The sequence below is a fragment of the Vicia villosa genome, linkage group LG2 (assembly GCF_029867415.1).
Source record: "Vicia villosa cultivar HV-30 ecotype Madison, WI linkage group LG2, Vvil1.0, whole genome shotgun sequence".
Taxonomy (NCBI): Eukaryota; Viridiplantae; Streptophyta; class Magnoliopsida; order Fabales; family Fabaceae; genus Vicia; species Vicia villosa.
Genome location: NC_081181.1, coordinates 174,733,744 through 174,753,149, shown reverse-complemented (window position 1 = coordinate 174,753,149; position 19,406 = coordinate 174,733,744). Strand labels below are relative to the sequence as shown.

General features: G+C 38.1%; 2 protein-coding genes across 9 annotated transcripts; both read right to left on the bottom strand.

The window, feature by feature from the left end:
* Positions 1 to 1,494: 1,494 nt before the first annotated feature.
* Positions 1,495 to 2,088, bottom strand: LOC131650700 (uncharacterized). The gene has a single exon (XM_058920399.1). The coding sequence runs from the start codon at positions 2,086 to 2,088 to the stop codon at positions 1,495 to 1,497; it is 594 nt and encodes a 197-aa protein (XP_058776382.1).
* A 515-nt stretch (positions 2,089 to 2,603) lies between these two features.
* LOC131653031 (uncharacterized) lies at positions 2,604 to 19,353 on the bottom strand. 8 transcript variants are annotated; one of them, XM_058923063.1, is made up of 12 exons: positions 19,232 to 19,353; positions 16,971 to 18,447; positions 11,537 to 12,996; positions 11,316 to 11,401; positions 10,941 to 11,105; positions 10,613 to 10,834; positions 9,790 to 9,914; positions 9,525 to 9,689; positions 5,154 to 5,427; positions 4,776 to 4,874; positions 3,251 to 4,456; positions 2,604 to 3,172 (listed from the first exon to the last, which is right to left on the bottom strand). In XM_058923063.1, exons 1-8 carry the CDS (start codon positions 19,232 to 19,234, stop codon positions 9,616 to 9,618), a joined length of 3,612 nt encoding a protein of 1,203 aa, XP_058779046.1. In that variant the 5' UTR covers positions 19,235 to 19,353; the 3' UTR covers positions 2,604 to 3,172; positions 3,251 to 4,456; positions 4,776 to 4,874; positions 5,154 to 5,427; positions 9,525 to 9,615. The 8 variants fall into 8 exon arrangements, with proteins under 8 accessions (XP_058779046.1, XP_058779048.1, XP_058779043.1 ...); XM_058923065.1 differs by having other exon boundaries at positions 4,776 to 4,848; XM_058923060.1 differs by having other exon boundaries at positions 4,776 to 5,427.
* Between the last annotated feature and the right edge of the window lie 53 nt (positions 19,354 to 19,406).

Genomic DNA, 19,406 nt, shown 5'->3' with positions numbered 1-19,406 from the left:
GGCGGCGCAGCTGGCGTCGACACAGGGCTGGGGGCAGGGCCGGGGACGACGTGTGCGAGTTCCCGTGGAGATGGGCGAGGGTACCTCTACATCTGGATCGAGGAGTCGGCTGGCTCGGGTATCTTCTTCCCGCCAGCGAGAGGAGGGGGAGGAGGAGGAGGAGGTGGCAGTGCCATACCACGAGGCGGAGGGGGTACCGGATGTTGACCCTCCACTCGGGGAGGAGGATGAGCAGGAGGACAGCTACCCGGGAGGGCCCATTGACACTTCCGTGCTGATTACCTACCACGATCACGTCGCTCGGCGTATCTGGGAGGGAGAGGTATTTTTTATAATTTGTTATTTTGAGATGAACAAACTGTTCGTCTTGGAAACATTCACTAACATTCAAACTATCTTCTTTACAAACCACAATTATCCCTTCCGCAAAACCTGTGTTGTTCACCGAGATAACTTTGTGAAATCCCAACTTGTTTAAAGGTTTATAAAGTTTCTGAGGATCACATCTTATTTCCATGAAAACAAATATTTCAAGTTTATAAATATCATTAAAATATTTGCTAAACCTGAAAAATTCTTTCCCAGCTGCACCCATACAGTTCTAGGTTATAATATTGTTATTTCCATTCATGATTAAACAAGGTTAATGAAATGTAAGCACTAAACCCAAAATCAACAAGCTTCTGGAGTTTCCTTGACGGCTTCCTCCTCCATCTCATTGGCATCCTCGTGATTTCTAAAGACATCCTAATCGCTGGTCTCCTTAATTATTGTACCATCTGGCGTTGAGAAATCATCCATACCATCAGTTGTATTGCTCTTATCTGGGGGGCGGGTTGTGTGTTGCATATTTGATGTGCTTGCCTCCTTATATTGCGCTCCATATTCATCCTCGCAAAAATTAGCTTCAGAACGATCATTTCGAACCAACACGTGATTCTGAGTATAAGACTCCTGCATGTGTTGCATGGATACCTGACTGTTCACGAGAAATTCCATACTTTGACTTTTCCCATAAATATCCTCTATAGTACGCCTCTTCATATCATTGTTCTTGTCTTTAAAATTATTATTTCCACGTGTAGCCAATTTTTTGATATTGTTATTTCTGCCTTTCTGATCCACCTGTTTTGATTTTTTATTCCCTTTCTTTTTTGTCACGTTTTTGTCTGCCATTATGTTAACGCTTTCTGTGAACCCTGTGCCGCTTTTCTCAATCCCAAAAATAACGTCATCATTTCCTTCCTTATCTATTAAAGTCAAAATTGGTTGGTCATTATTACCATTATTCGCCACCTTCTCTTTCTCATTTAAGTCTTCATTAATATTTTCCTTTTCTATTTCTGACACCATCAGACTTGCATTCTTCTCTCCACTTGTTTCTCCCACGTCAGCTCCCAATGATGAAAATCTGGATCCTGTCTTAGCAACCCAATTATTTACCATTTGTTGCTTCTTTTTTGTTTCCAAGATTTTCCTCCCTCGCCTTTGCTTCTAGACAACATGCCAAGGTCCCTCCTCTATAGTATTTCCATTCTGGACATGTCCCCCAACAAGAGCTCCCGAATTGTTGCCTTTTCCACTTTGGTCAGCACCAACATCCTTTTCTTTAATCTTCACAGCACATCCTTCTTTGTAGTGACCAAACTTTCCGCAAGTTAGACATAAGAGATGCAGCCCCTCATATGCGATTTTGTAGCTACTATCTTTGATTGAGAACATGGCCAGTAGCGGTTTGGAGATGTTAACTTCAACACAAATTCTCGCATATTTCCCTCTTTCTCTCTGAAGCGTATTTTTGTCCACTTTGACTGTGCGTCCTACCAAATCTCCAATAACATGCAAGACTTTAGGATCATAGTACTCTACCGGCAATCCTGAAATTCTGATCCACGCAGCAACATTAACAATGGCATCACTCTCTGGATGGAAATCAGGTGACCATTCTTTTACCGTCAGATAATGATCGTAAATAAACCACGGACCATCAGCTAGAGCGGCATTCTTGTCATCTTCATGTGTAAAAGCTACCAGATAGTAATCATGACTCAGATCTATTATGCTGATAATCCCCTTCCGCACCCACATTTGTTTGAGACGTGTCTCCAAAGCCTTATATCCTATCTTTCTTCCAAGGAGTTTCACAATAACTCCACGTCTCCAAGGCCTTTGGATTCTTTTTTCCTCATATTTTGAAAGGATAATTTAGGGGCAGTCATAGCCTCCAATCTTACATTCTTTGACCTTGATCCCTTCCAAGTCAAAAGCTTCATCTTTTTCTTGATCCATAATCTCAGAAAATTTCTTTATCCACCTCTCTATGGGGGTCACCCCCAGCGACAACCCCACTTTACCCCTGCTTCGGAAATGCATTTCCGAAGTATTTTTTTTTAAAAATTTTCTCAGACTTCGGAAGTGCATCTCCGAAAACACCTCATGGGGGGTGTTTTCGGAGATGCACTTCCGAAAATAGCTTTTTTTAGATTTTTGGGGGTTTCGAAAATACACTTCCGAATTATGCAGAAACTATGTTTTTTTTATGTTTTTCGAAACAGTCACGTATTTTTAATTAAAGGAAAACGCCAAATAAAATAAGCGACATATAAACAGAAAATACTAATATGATAAATCAAATTCAAATAATATATAAAAACCGATCCAAATAGTAATAATGTGCGTCGGGTCTCAGCAGAGGATGTGACACCCGGTAGAACCATGTGACGTACCCCTCCACACTGTGCCAGTCCTGGGTGACCCGAATGCGACGATACTCCTCTGGTACCACATGACGCTCTCAATCCTCAAATATGTCAGTGAGCTGCACTCAGGTCACTGTGTCGGGAGCAGCCTCAAAAGGTGACCTAGGTATCATCTGCACATACCCAAACTACCGCATGCACCGCTCAGGGAGATACCGAACCATGGTGCTGGTCCCACATGCCAACTAGCCAGAATATAAAGATATGCCGTCAAAGGGGACAATATGAGTGTAGTCGCTGAATGGCCTCCAAGTGACGTCATCGTCCATCGTGCGGTCCAGGTACACACGGTATGGTCCCACTGCATTGTTCCCCCTCTAGAGAACGTATCTGGCGGCCCTGGGCATGACATCATCGTACTCATGATCAATGTGGAAGCCGTGGATGCGGGAGAAGTAAGAGATGATCCAGCTCTGAAACACAAACACGATAATGTATTAAAAATAAATACAAAACATAAATAAATACGAAACAATTAAAATGAAACGTACCGTAAGTAGTGTGCAGGATCCGGTCAACTTCCTCGTCCTCCAGTTGGAGGCCTCATTCAGCTTCTGGTATAGGTATGCCAGAGTAGCTGCCCCCCAGTTCTACTGGTGAACGGTGGTCAAGTCCATGAAGTAGCGGAGGTAGGCCACGTCGACGTACCTCGCACTCTTGTCCATAAAGATCGCAGCGCCTACCACAAACATGTACCAGCACCGGAGAGCGCAGCCACGGTGATACTGTGTAAATAGTTCGTCACCCGCATCCTCGGATTCGGCCGCCGACACCAAGTGGTGCTCATATAGGCGCTCAGTGTGGTGAACCGGATATGAGGCCTAGATGTCGTGATGCACTCATAGTCAGCAACTTCGGGCTCCATACCCAAATAGAGCGCCATCCACTGACTGACTTCGACCCTCTGGATCCGGGAGTGGTGCAACAGCGTCCCCCTGATCGGCAGGTGGAGAAGATACTGCACATCATGCAAGGTGATCGTCATCTCCTCAACCAGTAAGTGGAAAGAAGACGTCTCTCTGTGCCACCGCTTCACAAAAGCCCCCTGCATGCCGTGGCTGATGGTGGTATACCCCGTCATGCAGAGTCCACTAAGCCCTGAAGCTCTCACCGCGTCGTTAAACCACTCAGCAGTTGGTTTAAACAGACTAAAAACCTTCCGAGAGTAATTCACCATTTTCAAAGGCTCTCTCTCCAGTAACAAAAAAAAAACAAAAAAAAAAAGTATGTTAAATAGACCGTTAAGAAAATATTGAATAAACGGCTAAATTATAAACGGCTAAATAATATAATCGGGCAAATTATAAAAAATACATCTTCCTTCCAGATACGCCGAGTGACGTGCTCGTGGTAGGTAAGCAGCACGGAAGTGTCACTGGGCCCTCCCGGGTAGCCCTCCTCCTACTCATCCTCCTCCCCGAGTGGAGGGTCAACATCCGGTACCTCCTCCGCCTCGTGGTGTATGGCACTGCCTCCTCCTCCTCCTCCTCTCGCTGGCGGAAAGAAGATACCCGAGCCAGACGACTCCTCGATCCAAATGTAAATGTACCCTCGTCCATCTGCACGGGAACTCGCACACGTCCCCGGCCTTGCCCCCGTCCCTGCGTCGACGCCAGCTGCGCCGTCCGCTCGCGTCTAGCCGACGCAGTATAGGTCTCTCTACCCTGTCTGATGCGTGTTTGGTTGCCTGACATGTTCTTGAAAACAATTGAAATCGATTAATGAGAGACAACAAAAAAAACTAAAAAAAGTTGAAATCCTGATACACTTCGGAAGTTCGTTTTCGAAACTGGGAATGGAGGTGTTTTCGGAAATGAACTTCCGAAACACCCCTGCGAAGAAGTTTTCTGCAACTTCCATGGCAGACCCCAAAATCCTAAATCAAAACTAATTTTATTCTTTCTAAACAACCTAAATAACAGTTTAGAGTTTGAGTAATGGATCTAAACAACCTAAACAACCCTAGTAGAGATATTAATAATGGATCTAAAAATTGAAAAAAATTGATAAACTTACCACTAATAGAGTTTGAGATGATTTAGGTTGAGATTGGAAGAAGATTTTGGCAATCTCTGATACTTCACACTTGCTTTTTGCAGAAATTTTGAAGAGAGTCTGAGTTTGGAAGAAGATTATGGTAAAATGAATGGGGGAGGGGCGCTGTTTTGCTTAATCTGCAAAACGCGCAGTATTTCGGAAATGAACTTCCGAAATGCTGTTTTCGGAAATGCATTTCCGAAATAAGACAAATTTTGAAAAAAAAAACACTTTCGGAGATGCATCTCCGAAAACACCTTTTTCTTGCATTTCGGAAATGCATTTCCGAAGTCAGGGATATATGTTGTTTTTCACCAGAGGTGACCTAGAAGGTTGGGAGGTGGGGAAAGAAATTACCTAATCTCATCATCTTCCTCCTCTTGCAACGTATCATTGTTCTCTCTGGTGACAATGTTTCTGTAAGAAACAGTGACATTTCCTTGTTTAGTTTGAATTTCCTCATCGCCTTTCTCCTTCATTCCATTTGTGAGAAGCCCTTGATTCCATGGCCGTTTGACCGGATCTGTATTCGGAGGTTCCAGCGGTGGCACCGGTGGCGGCACCAGTATGGGAGTAGTCATATTCCAGAAACCCTAGCAGAGCTATTATTTGCGACTTAGACCTAATATTTGTAAACTCGGTTTTTTGAGGCGAACTGACTCCTTGCTCTTTTTTTTTGATTTTTTTATTTTTGCAAGAGTCGCCACCGACTTTTATTTTATCCAAAAAAGGAAAGGCATAAAAGAACAGGAAAGACCTTTTGACAGATTTTGGGTTCGGGGGGTTGGTTATACAAAGGGAAGGTTTTAAGCACCCTTTGTATCCATGGTTATCCACGGGCTCTTAATTGCTTAGCTCACTTTTTTAAATGCTTTGTTGATTTGAAAATAGAAGAAGTGAAGATAGACAATAGGTCACATAGGTCTCTGAAGAGTTTCACCGGGAATAATGCCCTTCAAATACCAGATGAAAGTTTTGAAAATAGATGAGAAGTTTTGAAAATACGTTGTTTGAAAATGGAAGTGTTTGAGCAAGCAATTAGGAGTTACTTACTCTTAATTTATAAGATCTTTCCTGTACGTTAGCAAAATAGACAAATAGAAAATAGCAGAAACATAAATAATATGTCCAAATGGACAAAGAAAAAATAGCAGAAATATAAATAATATGTCCAAGTGGACAAAGAAAAAATGACAGAAACATAAATAATACGTCCAAAGAGAAAATAACAGAAGCATAAATAATATGTCCAAATGGACAAAGAAAAAATAGCATAAACATAAATAATATGTCCAAATGGACAAAGAAAAAAAATAACAGAAACATAAATAATATGTCCAAATGGACAAAGAAAAAATAGCGGAAACATAAATAATATGTCCAAATGGACAAAGAAAAAATAGCAGAAACATAAATAATATGTCCAAGTGGACAAAGAAAAAATAGCAGAAATATAAATAATATGTCCAAGTGGACAAAGAAAAAATAGCAGAAATATAAATAATATGTCCAAGTGGACAAAGAAAAAATAACAGAAACATAAATAATAAATAATAAAATAAAGCATAAAGCAAGAAATATAAAGAACAATATAATAAAATGCGGAAATTAAAGTCAATTGTTAGTATGTTAGCACGTGAATCATCTTGAAGCTAGTCAAGTATATTCACGATGTTAGTGAAGATCGATGGTGAGTGAATGATGATCTCGGATTTAAAGTTAATGAAAATTTATCAGAAGCTTGATAGAATCATAGCGACTACACGATAAATTTCCAAAAGTCTTAAATCAACTGCATACAATCTCTGCCATATTTGATCTTTTATTCTGATTCGGGACAAAAGAAAAATATAATAAATAATATTAAATAATATACAAAAATAAATATAAAACAAATTAAACTTAACTCATTCTTTTTGTGATTTTTGGAATTGATTTTAAGTTAATTAACAAGCTAATTAAACAAATAATTATACAAATAATTAAACTTTATGAGAAAAATAAATCTAATTATGTATAAAATTAGTATATAATATATAAACCTAATTTAACAAAAGAAATTATTTTTTTGGAATTTTTTGATAGGTTAGAAATAGTTAAAAAGCAAATATATACATAATTACTAATTAATTAAACAAAATAAATAAATTATAAATAAAAATAGAATATTTTTATGTCAAATATTAGATTATAATAATATAAACCTAAATTTAAAAGGAAAATATTTTTTTGGAGTTTTTTGATTGGTTAAAAATAATTAAAAAGCAATATTTATATAATTACTAATTAATTAAGCAAAATAAATAAATTATAAATAAAAATAAAATATTTTTATGCTGAAAAATAAAATAATATTTTATAAACTTAAAACTGAAACTAAAATATTTTTTGGTTTTTTAAAGTATTTTTAATTAATTTTATAAAGAAAATATATTAAATAAGAAAATTTAAAGAAAATAAAATAAACTGGATCATGTGTGGTAATTTAATGGTGGATCATGGTGGTCTGCACTTGTTAGGACGTTGGATAAGAATCTGGAATAATCCAGTGGCTAGGATTGAAAGACACATGGTAACATGATGCATAGCATGCACTGAATCCAAGGCTGGTGGAAAGTCAAGGCTGGGTCCCACATTTCTGCGTGGACCAATAGGAAGAAGAGAAGATGCCACGCAGGTGGTCAAAGTTTCAAACTTACTATTCATCTTCTTCAACCTCTTACCTGCGGATTTTGCTGCAGATTTACCTGCGGATTTTCCTGCGGATTTTTCCTTCAAATTTTCATGCTCTTGAACGACCTACAAAATGAAGATGAAAAAAAACAAGGGCCACCCAGATCACCTAATTTGACCCTTCTAAACATGATAGCGGTGTTAGTTTTTCCATTTGAGCAACGTAGCTATGAGTTTCGAGTTTGGCCATGGTTATGTTCATACATGGTGTTTTAACATGGTTCTCTTGGTTTTGGCCATTAAAGCTTCATGCTAACGTTCAAAATTACTATAAATATTCTCAGTAACATGTTAGTATCATTGTTTCACATTAAAAATCCATTATAATAATAAAACGAAAATTACACCATGGATGATGAACATGTTCATGATATATGTATTATGAACGTGTTCATGGCTTAGAGATTACATGGACCTACCCTATATTATCCCAGGAAGAGATTGAAGTGGTTATTAGAACTTGAAAGGGTGTGGAAATATGAAAACGAAAATTGTTTTATTTTGAGATTTTTCTTGAGAATTTTGAATTCTTTGAGAGGTTTCTTTGCTTGTCACTTGGTCCCCTTTGCTTCTGAGTTGCTTCTGTATTTATAGGAAAACTGATCTCAAGTGGTAGAGAGTGAGGTGAGCTTGATGAGGTCATGTTTGAATTGCTTGGCCATGAAGAAATTTCAAAATTTCCAAAAATGTAATGATGGCAATTTGATTCCTTTTGATCCAAAGCTCTAGCCAATGATCATATCAGATATTTTTGGGATGAATTGTGTCATGCCTTACATCACTTAAGCATCTTTTGATAATATCTTTAAAATTATTTCATTTTAATTAAATTTTTAAATAAATAAAAATTCAACAAAAATGAAATAAAAATGTCATGAACCATGGATAGGTCATGGATGCCCTTAGACATATGGGAATCAAGATTGAATCACAAAATAATTGGCCTTTTTGAAAAAAAATAAATTTTGGTCATTACTTGTTTCATGCATTTTTCCAAAAAAGGTCAACTTCATCAAGGCATATCTCCCTCAATTTTGATCCTATGAAAGTTTTCTTTAACTTTTTGGAAAGCCCAAGATGTCCTCTACAAGCCACTTTGGAAGCGTTTTTGCATTTGGAGAAGTTATTTTGATGATATGGGCTTTGACAAAAAACTGCTTTTTGTTGACTTTCAAAATGACCCGTAATGTTTTGGCTTATATCTCTTAGGCGGAAGCATTTCTTGACCTTGGTCCCAACATCAAAGTTGTAGAGAATTGAATTTCCTTGAGGATGAGCTTTGGTTGGAATTTTTCTGATAAATTATGAGAGAGTTATGGTCGGTCAAAGTTCAGTTGACTTTTAGGTAAAAAACCCTAATTTTGCAATTTTGAGTTTTGTTGATTTCTGAACTTTTCTTGATGAATTATGATCAATCCTCGATCAAATAGTGAATATTACTTCAAATGATTGATGTTGACCAAAAATCTTGATTTTTGACTGTAGTTGACTTTTTCTCGATGAACTGCAATTTTGCGATCTTTCAATGAATCAAGGTCTTCTCCTCAATTGAATGACATGAATGGACTATAATGTTGATTTGAAGGCCTTTGAATCATATTTTGAGTCTTGGAATCATCTCCTGATTAAAAGTCAATCCTCTGGTGAAATTAGGTCAAAACCCTAATTTGGCGCTTTTGGCGATCTTGAGAGTTGTCTGCCTTAAACTGAGCCATCCTTGGACTTGAATATTGATTGAAGGAACCTTTGAATCTTGAGAGAATTTTGAACCTCTTGTGGGCCTCAAAACCCTTAATTCTTCAGCTTTCTCTTGATCATTCTCCTGTCTTTTTAACACATAAGCAACAAACTTTTTTTCTTTTTTTTTATTTTTTTGTTAGTAAATAAAAATATGCATGATGATAAATGATAATGATAAATGATAATGATAATGATCATAATACTTTAGAAAATGATGGGATCTCAGAGGTCAAAAATTGGGGTGCAACAATATTTTTTCAGACTAATCCATTTTGACAACTATAATTATTGGTAACAAATAAGACTATTATCTAGTAAGACAACAACATCATTTCCATAACCAGGTTCAAGTATCTTTCATGGTGCTTGTGACTTGCTTTCTTTTAAAAGTACCCCATAAATAATATTTTGAATGAAATCCTGCAAAATGAATAACTCAAAAATTAAGATACAATTATTAACAGACAAAAGTTTATACGAAGGAGTAGCATGCATATATATGAAATGGAATGTAACTCACTCTTGTATTGTCTTGGGAGCAATGTAGAAGAAAAAATTAAAAGCTCGGTTTTTTCAACCATGACTCTGATGGCAAGATCATTGGAGATCATTTCATCAACTAGCTGGTCATAATAGCTCCTAACACTGTAAAAAGACATTAATGATTAATTCAATACTAGTTTCAAATATGAGCATTGAGATTAAATTCTCCTTTAATTAAATATTGTAAAAAACAATAAACACATTCAAAATAAAGTTAATTTTTATAGGATTTCGCCGGCGCAAGACCTATGATGTTAACATCATTTTTTTACCGGAGAACGGTAAAACCTGCGATGTTATACAAAACAGAATGTTGGGTGGTTAAGAATGAAGTGTAGAAGAGATGAGGAAGTTACATTAGATCTGTGGTAAGACTAGACAAAACAAGATAATAAATGGCAATATAGATAATAAATGACAATATTATAGAATGTTGAGGAAACATCTATAATAGAAAAGATGGTGGAAAATAAATTTTGATGATTCAGGCATGTAGGGAGAAAGTTCAGATGGAGAGGAGTCAAACAACTAGAAAAAAACTAGACTCAGAAAAACTATTAAGAAAGATCTTGAGATAAACGTATTGAATAGAAAATTATGATGAAATTTGATTCATATAGCCGACCCCACATGATGAGATAAGGCTAGGTAGTTGTTGTCACGGGCACAAGCATATTTTTAATACACAAAAATGTTGGTATTGATGTCTTAATACAAAATCAGAGAACAAGTAATATTTCTATAAACAAGAAATTAGAAATAAGAAGGGAAACATGTTAAGAGATTAGCAAAAATGTCACCTTTCATTCTCAGGAAAGAAATAGAGGCCAATACTCTGATTATTTGTTCCAAATTTCTTGAAACTCTCTGGCCACACAGCTGATCTTTGAAGCAAGTTTGCATAAAGCACATCAGGGAGATGACTTGCCTCCTCAAGAACTTTAGGGCAAGCTAATGTGGACAAATGTCCCATTAGTCCCCTGATTTTATCAAAGCTTTTGTTGAAAACCTGTAAACTTCCCCTATTTAACAAAAAATTCAATGTCAGACAATGTTTTTGCTCTAGCAGCTACGACAAATTCATTAATTCCAAACGACGGTAATAGAAGCTACAAACATGGTTTCTACCTCCAGATTGGATCAGCAATAGGCTGCGGATCAAAAACAACTTCATCTTTTTCTGATTCTGGAGTCTCACTGTTAGGATGATCTGCTTCTACTACCACTTCTTCACAATCCATACAAAACCAAGTAACCTTGTCGGTAAAAACCACAGGACCGACTAAACAATATCTGAAAGAAGAAGTTTATAAATATATAAGGTTAAAATATTTCAGTCAACTAGCACCATAACTCTTGATAAAAAATAAGCTCCTCTCTAACAATATGTGCATCGCACATGTATATGCACTAGTGTCCATAAGATATGTCAATAAAAGTAGATGTGTCTGCTAAAAAGTAAGTACGTGTAAACTTCACATGGAAAGAGTGAGTAACAAGTACCTATGCATTGCATAATCTCCACATTTGCTGCAATATACTATTGCCTCTTCAAAGCCTTCATCGCCACACGTAAGACAAACAGATACCTGCAACAAGCAAGCAATGTTTTAATGTATTAATTCATAAAAAGTTGTATATAACAACAAAAAAACACACATTCTAACTAAAAAAAGTACTGTATAATTTGATACTTTCTTTTGAAATCAGAATATGAGAAATACCTTAAGCAACTTAGTTTTTCCTGATTCAGGGGAAAGATCGACATCCATCTTCATTTTGGCTTGAGAATTTCCATCTTCAGTTTTGGTTTCAGCACCGACCTCTAATGGGACATCAATCTCCATTAAGACAGGTGGTAGCAGTTCAATATCTGTTTCCTCAGCAGGATGTTGGCTCTCACTATATAATATGGCTTCCGACACATTAGGTTCTGTTTCAGTATCTAGACCATGTTCAGTTACAGGCTCAAAACTTAACCCAACTGCATCTGGCAGTAGGGATGCAAGTGGTTCTTTATAAATTTCTCTCGCTGTAGAATCAGAGTTCACAACTTCGGTTTGGTTGTTTGTCATGGAACCGGCGATGCCGTGCAACTCCATTGAGATTGAACGGTGCTGATTATTTGAATCAACAATAGGATTTTGAATCTCATTATTGCTATCTGACATTCCAGTTTGAATAACTGCTACTGGTGTGGATACCTCATAAGCAATATTAGATGGTGGTGATGCTATTAAGATTGCACCCGAATCAGAACATGTACCTTCGGTCGAGGTATTAATATCAGAACCTGCAATGGCATGGAACTCCGTTGATATTGAGTGTGGTTGATCATTTGTTTCCACACTATGATTTTGAACCTCGTGGAATTCTGGGCCTTCTTCTACTTCGATCTGAGAATCGATTTGAATTGGATGTTCAAAACTTGATCCCGCTGCTGGTGATGGTGTTAGTACCTGAGAAGTCACATGTCCTTGTGGTAGTGCTATTACTATTACATCAGAGTCAGAAGAATTATCTTCAGCCACTGAGCTAATATTACAACCACCAAGGCCTTGTAGCTTCATTGAGATTGATTGCGGCTCATCATTTGTTTCCACACCACATTTCTGAACCTTGTGATGTTCTTCGGCTTCTGTTAAATCAATATGATTTTTGGGTTCAAAACTTGATTCTTTTGTTGGTGGTGGTGGTGTGAATGCATGAGAAGCCACAGGACCCTGTGGTATTAGTATTACTGTTGCAGCAAAATCACAACTTATATATTCTTTTTCGGCAATAATATTAGAGCCTGCTGAGGCCTTCAACTCAACTGGAGTTGACTGTGGCTGATCATTTTTTACAGACCTTCTTATCCCATTATTCATCTTCATGTACTTACCTCCTGTTGCTCCTTCAATGTCGTGTTTGAAACCATGATCCTTTGCATCGGTGTTATCCGTGACTTTCCTTTTAGACATTTCAGCTGGAACGTTCTTTTTCTTGAAACTAGAAGTTTCATTTTTCACATTCTCTACCTTGAAACCATGATCCTTTGCACCAGTGTGATCCGAGAGTTTCCTTTTAGAAACATCAGTTGGAACTTTCTTAGGTTGAACTACTGGATTAATTTGAGAACTTCGAATATGGCTAATCTCTTCTCCATTTGAATCTTTATGTTTCATTGATTTCTCACGTAGTGCTTGTTGATATTTGTAAATATATAGTGTTAATAATATTTGTATATAAAATAGTCCCACATCGACTATATCATATAATTAGTTGTAATCTCTCTATATATAATAAAGTCTCCGTAGTGCTTTACAAAACACACGGTTTATTCAAATGTCTCTTAGTCTCTCGTATTTCAACATGGTATCTAGAGCCTACTGAGAGACAATCTTTACCGTGCTTTACCCGGTTGACCCACTGTCGTCCGGTGAGAAATATTTTGGCAAACCGTGTCATAACTCCGGTTTGCCTTCCATACACTGTCGTGACTCATTTCGGCATCTGTTTTCAAATTTCTCCGGTCGCCGCCGCCATTCGTTGTTGCTGCTATTGTTTCCGGCAACCTTCCGGCTAACTAACCTTACCGGCAGAAACGTCTCCACCTATTCGGTCGATCCCGACGATTTTTCCATCGCCCCACTTGCCACCGTGCAACTGTTCCAGATCTGATACTCATGGCTACTCAGAACTTTACGCCAAACTACGATGATTTTCTCAAGTGGTATCAAAATTATCAGAACTCAGATTATACTGCTTCGATTGCACACACTGGTAATTCATCTGCTTGCCTTTCTCAATCATCTTCTCTTGGATCCTGGGTCCTTGATTCTGGTGCGTCTGATCATGTTACTGGTAATAAAAATCTTTTCACTTCCCTCTCTACCTCGGGTTTCTTACCTACTATAACTTCTGCCAATGGTTCTCAAACCCGATCTGAAGGGATTGGTACTGTTCAAATTCTACCTTCTCTCTCTGTTACTTCGGTTCTTTATGTACCTAATTGTCCATTTAATTTACTTTCAGTCAGTCGTTTAACTCGGTCTCTTGATTGTATTGTCACTTTCACTAATAGTAATGTTACCCTGCAGGATCGGAATTCGGGACGGACGATTGGCGTCGGATGTGAGTCTCAAGGCCTTTATTACCTCTCAGTGTCATCTCAGGCATGCTCAGCCAAAGATTCCCCACTCACTATCCATGCTCAGTTAGGTCATCCTAGTCTTCCTAAACTACAGAAGTTGGTGCCAAGTTTATCGAAGGTGTCTAATTTACATTGTGAGTCGTGTCAGTTAGGGAAACACACTCGTAGTCAATTTCCAAATCGAGTCAATAAACGAGCTTCATCCCCTTTTGCTTTAGTTCACTCTGATGTTTGGGGTCCCTCGCGTACTGTCTCTACACTTGAGTCTAGGTATTTTGTCACCTTTATTGATGATTTTTCACGTTGCACGTGGTTATTTTTAATGAAAAATAGATCTGAGTTATTCTCTATTTTTGAAAAAATTTATAAAGAAATAAAAACTCAGTTTGGTGTGCCTATTCGTACCTTAAGAAGTGATAATGCTCGTGAATACTTATCCCAACAATTTCAAACTTTTATGTCCGGCAATGGTATTCTCCACCAAACATCTTGTCCTCATACACCTCAACAAAACGGGGTAGCCGAACGCAAAAATCGACTTCTCGTAGAAACTACTCGGACCCTACTTCTCCATGGTAACGTTCCACTTCGGTTTTGGGGGGATGCTGTGCTAACGGCATGTTACCTTATAAATCGCATGCCCTCATCAGTCCTTAACAATAGAATCCCTCATTCAGTCCTTTTTCCCAATTCTCCACTTCACCCAATTCCTCCCCGAGTCTTCGGATCCACATGTTTTGTACACAATCTCTCTCCTGGTCTTGATAAACTATCAGCTCGATCACTAAAGTGTGTCTTTCTTGGTTATCATCGATCCCAAAAAGGTTATCGTTGCTACTCACATACTCTACAACGATACCTCGTATCGGCCGATGTTACTTTCTTCGAGTCTGTTCCATATTTCGAGTCCAGCCAAGTAACTCCGGAACCCCTTCAGGATAGTACTCCCACACCTCTTCCGGAAGTCCCATTTCCCATTATCCACCATCACTCTAGCCCTACGGTTGACCCCCCCACTTCTCGCCCACTTCAAACATATCAGCGTCGTCAACCCACGTCTGTCACACCTATCCCTGAGGTAGTACCTATCCCTGAGACAGTACATGTCCCTGAGGTCATTGCAGACTCTCCTCTGACGCCTTCGCCATCATTGGATCCGATCCCGCAACCTGAGTCTGATCTTCCGATTGCCCTTCGAAAAGGTATACGTCAAACACGAAATCCTTCTCCACATTATATTGATTTATGTTATCATCGTCTTTCTCCTCTGCAGTATACTTGTTTGTCTTCTTTGTCTTCTGTTTCTATTCCTAACACTCCAGGTGAAGCATTATCTCACCCTGAGTGGAGGCAAGCAATGATTGACGAAATGTGTGCTCTTCAAAGCAGTGGTACTTGGGAACTGGTCCCTCTACCCCCTGGAAAATCTTTAGTAGGTTGTCGTTGGCTTTATACAGTGAAGGTTGGTCCAGATGGTAAGATTGATCGATTTAAGGCTCGCTTGGTAGCCAAAGGATACACTCAAATTTTTGGGTTGGATTATAGTGATACCTTCTCGCCTGTAGCCAAGATGGCATCTGTTAGACTTCTTCTAGCCATTGCAGCCATTCGACATTGGCCTCTTCATCAACTTGACATCAAAAATGCTTTTTTACATGGTGATCTTGAAGAGGAAGTATATATGGAGCAACCACCTGGATTTGTTGCTCAGGGGGAGTCCTCAGATATGGTTTGTAGGCTACACAGGTCTCTTTATGGTCTTAAGCAATCTCCGAGAGCTTGGTTTGGCAGATTCAGCACTGTCGTACAACAGTTTAGTATGGTCCGTAGTGAAGCTGATCATTCTGTGTTTTATCGTCACTCTACCCAAGGGTGTGTCTATCTTATTGTATATGTGGATGATATTGTCATAACTGGCAGTGATCAGCAGGGAATACTCCAGTTAAAACAACATCTCTCGAATCAATTTCAGACAAAAGATCTTGGTAAACTCCGCTATTTCTTGGGTATTGAGGTAGCCCAATCTAAAGATGGTTTGGTGATTTCTCAGCGGAAATATGCTATGGATATTTTGGAAGAAACAGGTTTGTTGAACGCTAAACCAGCTGATACTCCTATGGATCCAAGTGTCAAACTCCTACCCAATCAGGGGGAGCCCCTATCTGACTCGGGAAGGTATAGGAGATTGGTTGGAAAGTTGAATTATCTCACAGTCACTCGTCCGGACATTTCTTTTGCAGTTAGTGTGGTAAGCCAGTTCTTAAATTCTCCTTGCCAAGAACACATGGATGCTGTTGTCCGAATTCTGAGATACATCAAACGTGCTCCGGGAAAAGGCCTCGTGTATGAAGATAAAGGACATACTCAGATAGTTGGATACTCCGATGCTGATTGGGCAGGGTCACCCATTGATAGACGATCCACCTCTGGGTATTGTGTACTTGTTGGAGGAAACCTTATATCTTGGAAAAGTAAGAAACAAAATGTAGTTGCAAGATCAAGCGCCGAGGCAGAGTATAGGGCCATGGCAATGGCAACATGTGAACTCATTTGGTTAAAACAGTTGCTCAAAGAACTTCAAATTGAAGAAGCAAGACCAATGACACTTGTTTGTGATAATCAAGCTGCATTGCATATTGCTTCAAATCCAGTCTTCCATGAGAGGACCAAACATATTGAGATAGACTGTCACTTTGTCAGAGAGAAGATTGAATCAGGCGACATTGTCACAAGCTTTGTCAACTCCAATGATCAATTAGCAGATGTGTTTACAAAATCTTTACGAAGTCCCAGAACTAATTATATATGTGGCAAGCTTGGTGCATTTGACTTATATGCTCAAGCTTGAGGGGGAGTGTTGATATTTGTAAATATATAGTGTTAATAATATTTGTATATAAAATAGTCCCACATCGACTATATCATATAATTAGTTGTAATCTCTCTATATATAATAAAGTCTCCGTAGTGCTTTACAAAACACACGGTTTATTCAAATGTCTCTTAGTCTCTCGTATTTCAACATAATAACCTTTTATGTTTACGTCTCCTATTATGAGTTTTCAAACTATTGGGGAAGCATATCTGAATATCACAAATTTCACAACGTACAACCGGTGGTAATCTCTTATTACTAGTTTGAGAACTTTGATTAGGTCTAATCTCTTTTCCACTTGAAGTTTTATGTTTCGTTGACTGTTCTTGCAGTTCAAGCAACCTTCTTCGATGTCTCCCTCCTTTCTTATGAAATTCCATACACTTGGGATTCAACTTAAGATCACAAATTTCACATTGTAAAAGCGGTGGTAAGCACTTCTTATTAGCACAGTCTTCAGGTGTTTGTTGTGGTAAGCACTTCTTATCAGCAGAGTCTTTAGGTGTTTGTTGAGATAAGTTCTTATCAGCAGAGTGTTCTGATGTTTGATGAGGTAACTGCCTCTTATCGGCATAGGCTTCTGACGTTTGTTGAGGTAACTGCCTCTTATCAGCCTTGTGATCTGGTGTTTTATGTGGTAAGCACTTCTTATCAGCAGAGTCTTTAGGTGTTTGTTGAGATAAGTTCATATCAGCAGAGTGTTCTGACGGTTGTTGAGGTAACTGCCTCTTATCGGCATAGGCTTCTGACGTTTTTTGAGGTAACGTACTCTTATCGGCATAGGCTTCTGACGTTTGCTGAGGTAACTGCCTCTTATCAGCATTGTGATCTGGTGTTTTATGTGGTAAGCACTTGTTAGCAGCATAGTCTTCTGGATTTGGATTCGGTAAGTGCATTTTATCAGCCAATTCTTTTGTCATTTGATGCGGCAAGCACATTTTATCTTCATATTGTACGGCAGTTTGATGTGGCAAGTGCTTGTTATCTGTACTGTGTACCACAGTTTGATGTGACAAGTGCTTGTTATCTGTACTGTGTACCACCGTTTGATGTGGCAAGTGCTTGCTATCTGTACAGTGCTTTGCCGTTTGATGTGGCAACTGCGTTGGACGCAGCAAGTGTCTATTATCAGCATAGTATGCCGGCGTTGGATGCAACAAGTGCCTATTATCAGCATAGTGTACCGGCATTGGATGAGGCAAGTACCTATTATCAGTGTAGTGTGCCGGCATTTGATGTTGCAAGTGCCTAATATTAGCATAGTGTGTTGGCATTGGAGTAGGTAGTAAGGGCCTATTGTCAGCATAGTGTGTGGGTGTTGGATGTTGTGATAAGTGCATGTTACCAACATGATATGTCGGTGTTTGATGCGGTAAGTTCCTGGTATCAACATAGTGTGTCGGCGCTTGATGTGGTATCTGACGGTTATCAGCATAGTATGTCGGCATTTGATGTGGTATCTGTTGGTTATCAGCATAGTATGTCGGCACTTGATGTGGTATGTGCGGGTTATCAGCAAAGGCGTGAGGACCACTACTGTGAGGAATTAGTCCAGGACTAAAAGCAGTGGATGGCATATTATTATTATTCCAGACACCTCTATAATTGTTTTGAGAATTTCCGTTCTACAAATAAACATTCAAACACAAAGCAATGAATTATATATAAAATCAATCACGTCTCTAACTGAACAACTTAACCTTTGAAACAATTGATTCAAAACACGGTGCATAGATTGATATCATGGCAACACTCAGAATCAACTACCTCGACTTTCTTGCACTAAGGTTCAAACAAACTAAATCACTAAACCATTTGATCAATTCTACCATTTATAAATACACTAAATCACTCAAACCATACATTGAACTTAATTTCCTAACCAATTTTGAAAAGCATTTACATTCCACATTCAAAGTCGGAATATTATCATTACGACACATGTCACCTCAAAACTTCTAACATGTCAGAATATAATCATTAAATTTATTCATTTTTTAAAATTATTACCGGTATCTTCATGTTGATGATGCAGTTAGATCTAAATCAATGTTTGTAATAGAATAAATTAAAATAAAATAAAAACACCAAAACCAAAACCAGAGAAGAAACTTGTATCAATTAAAATCCCCTTAACCATTCATGTTTTATTTACCCTAATTCAGAAAGAATTCAAATCGAACCTTTTCCCAAAAACCTAACTCATATATTAAATTAACCCCAATTCAGAGAAATTCATTCAGAATCAACATTTTCCAAAAACCCCAATTAAAAAAAAAAACATCTTTTTAACCAAAAAAAAAATCACTCAAAACTCAAAACCCCGATTGAAAAATACACATATATTCGACAAAACAAAATAGACAACATTGGTAGACAATTTTTTAACAAATATAAAGAAAAACTAACCATTGTTGTGTCGATTGATGGTTTCTTCAAGAAATTGAGAAAAAATTGCGCTCGAAAATAGTAGAACTCGCGAAGGCTTATTCAGAGAGTGAAAAGTGAGTGATGATAATGATGTAATAAAAATATTATTTAATTATTAATATTTATAGATTTTATAAAGCATAATTTTTTTTAT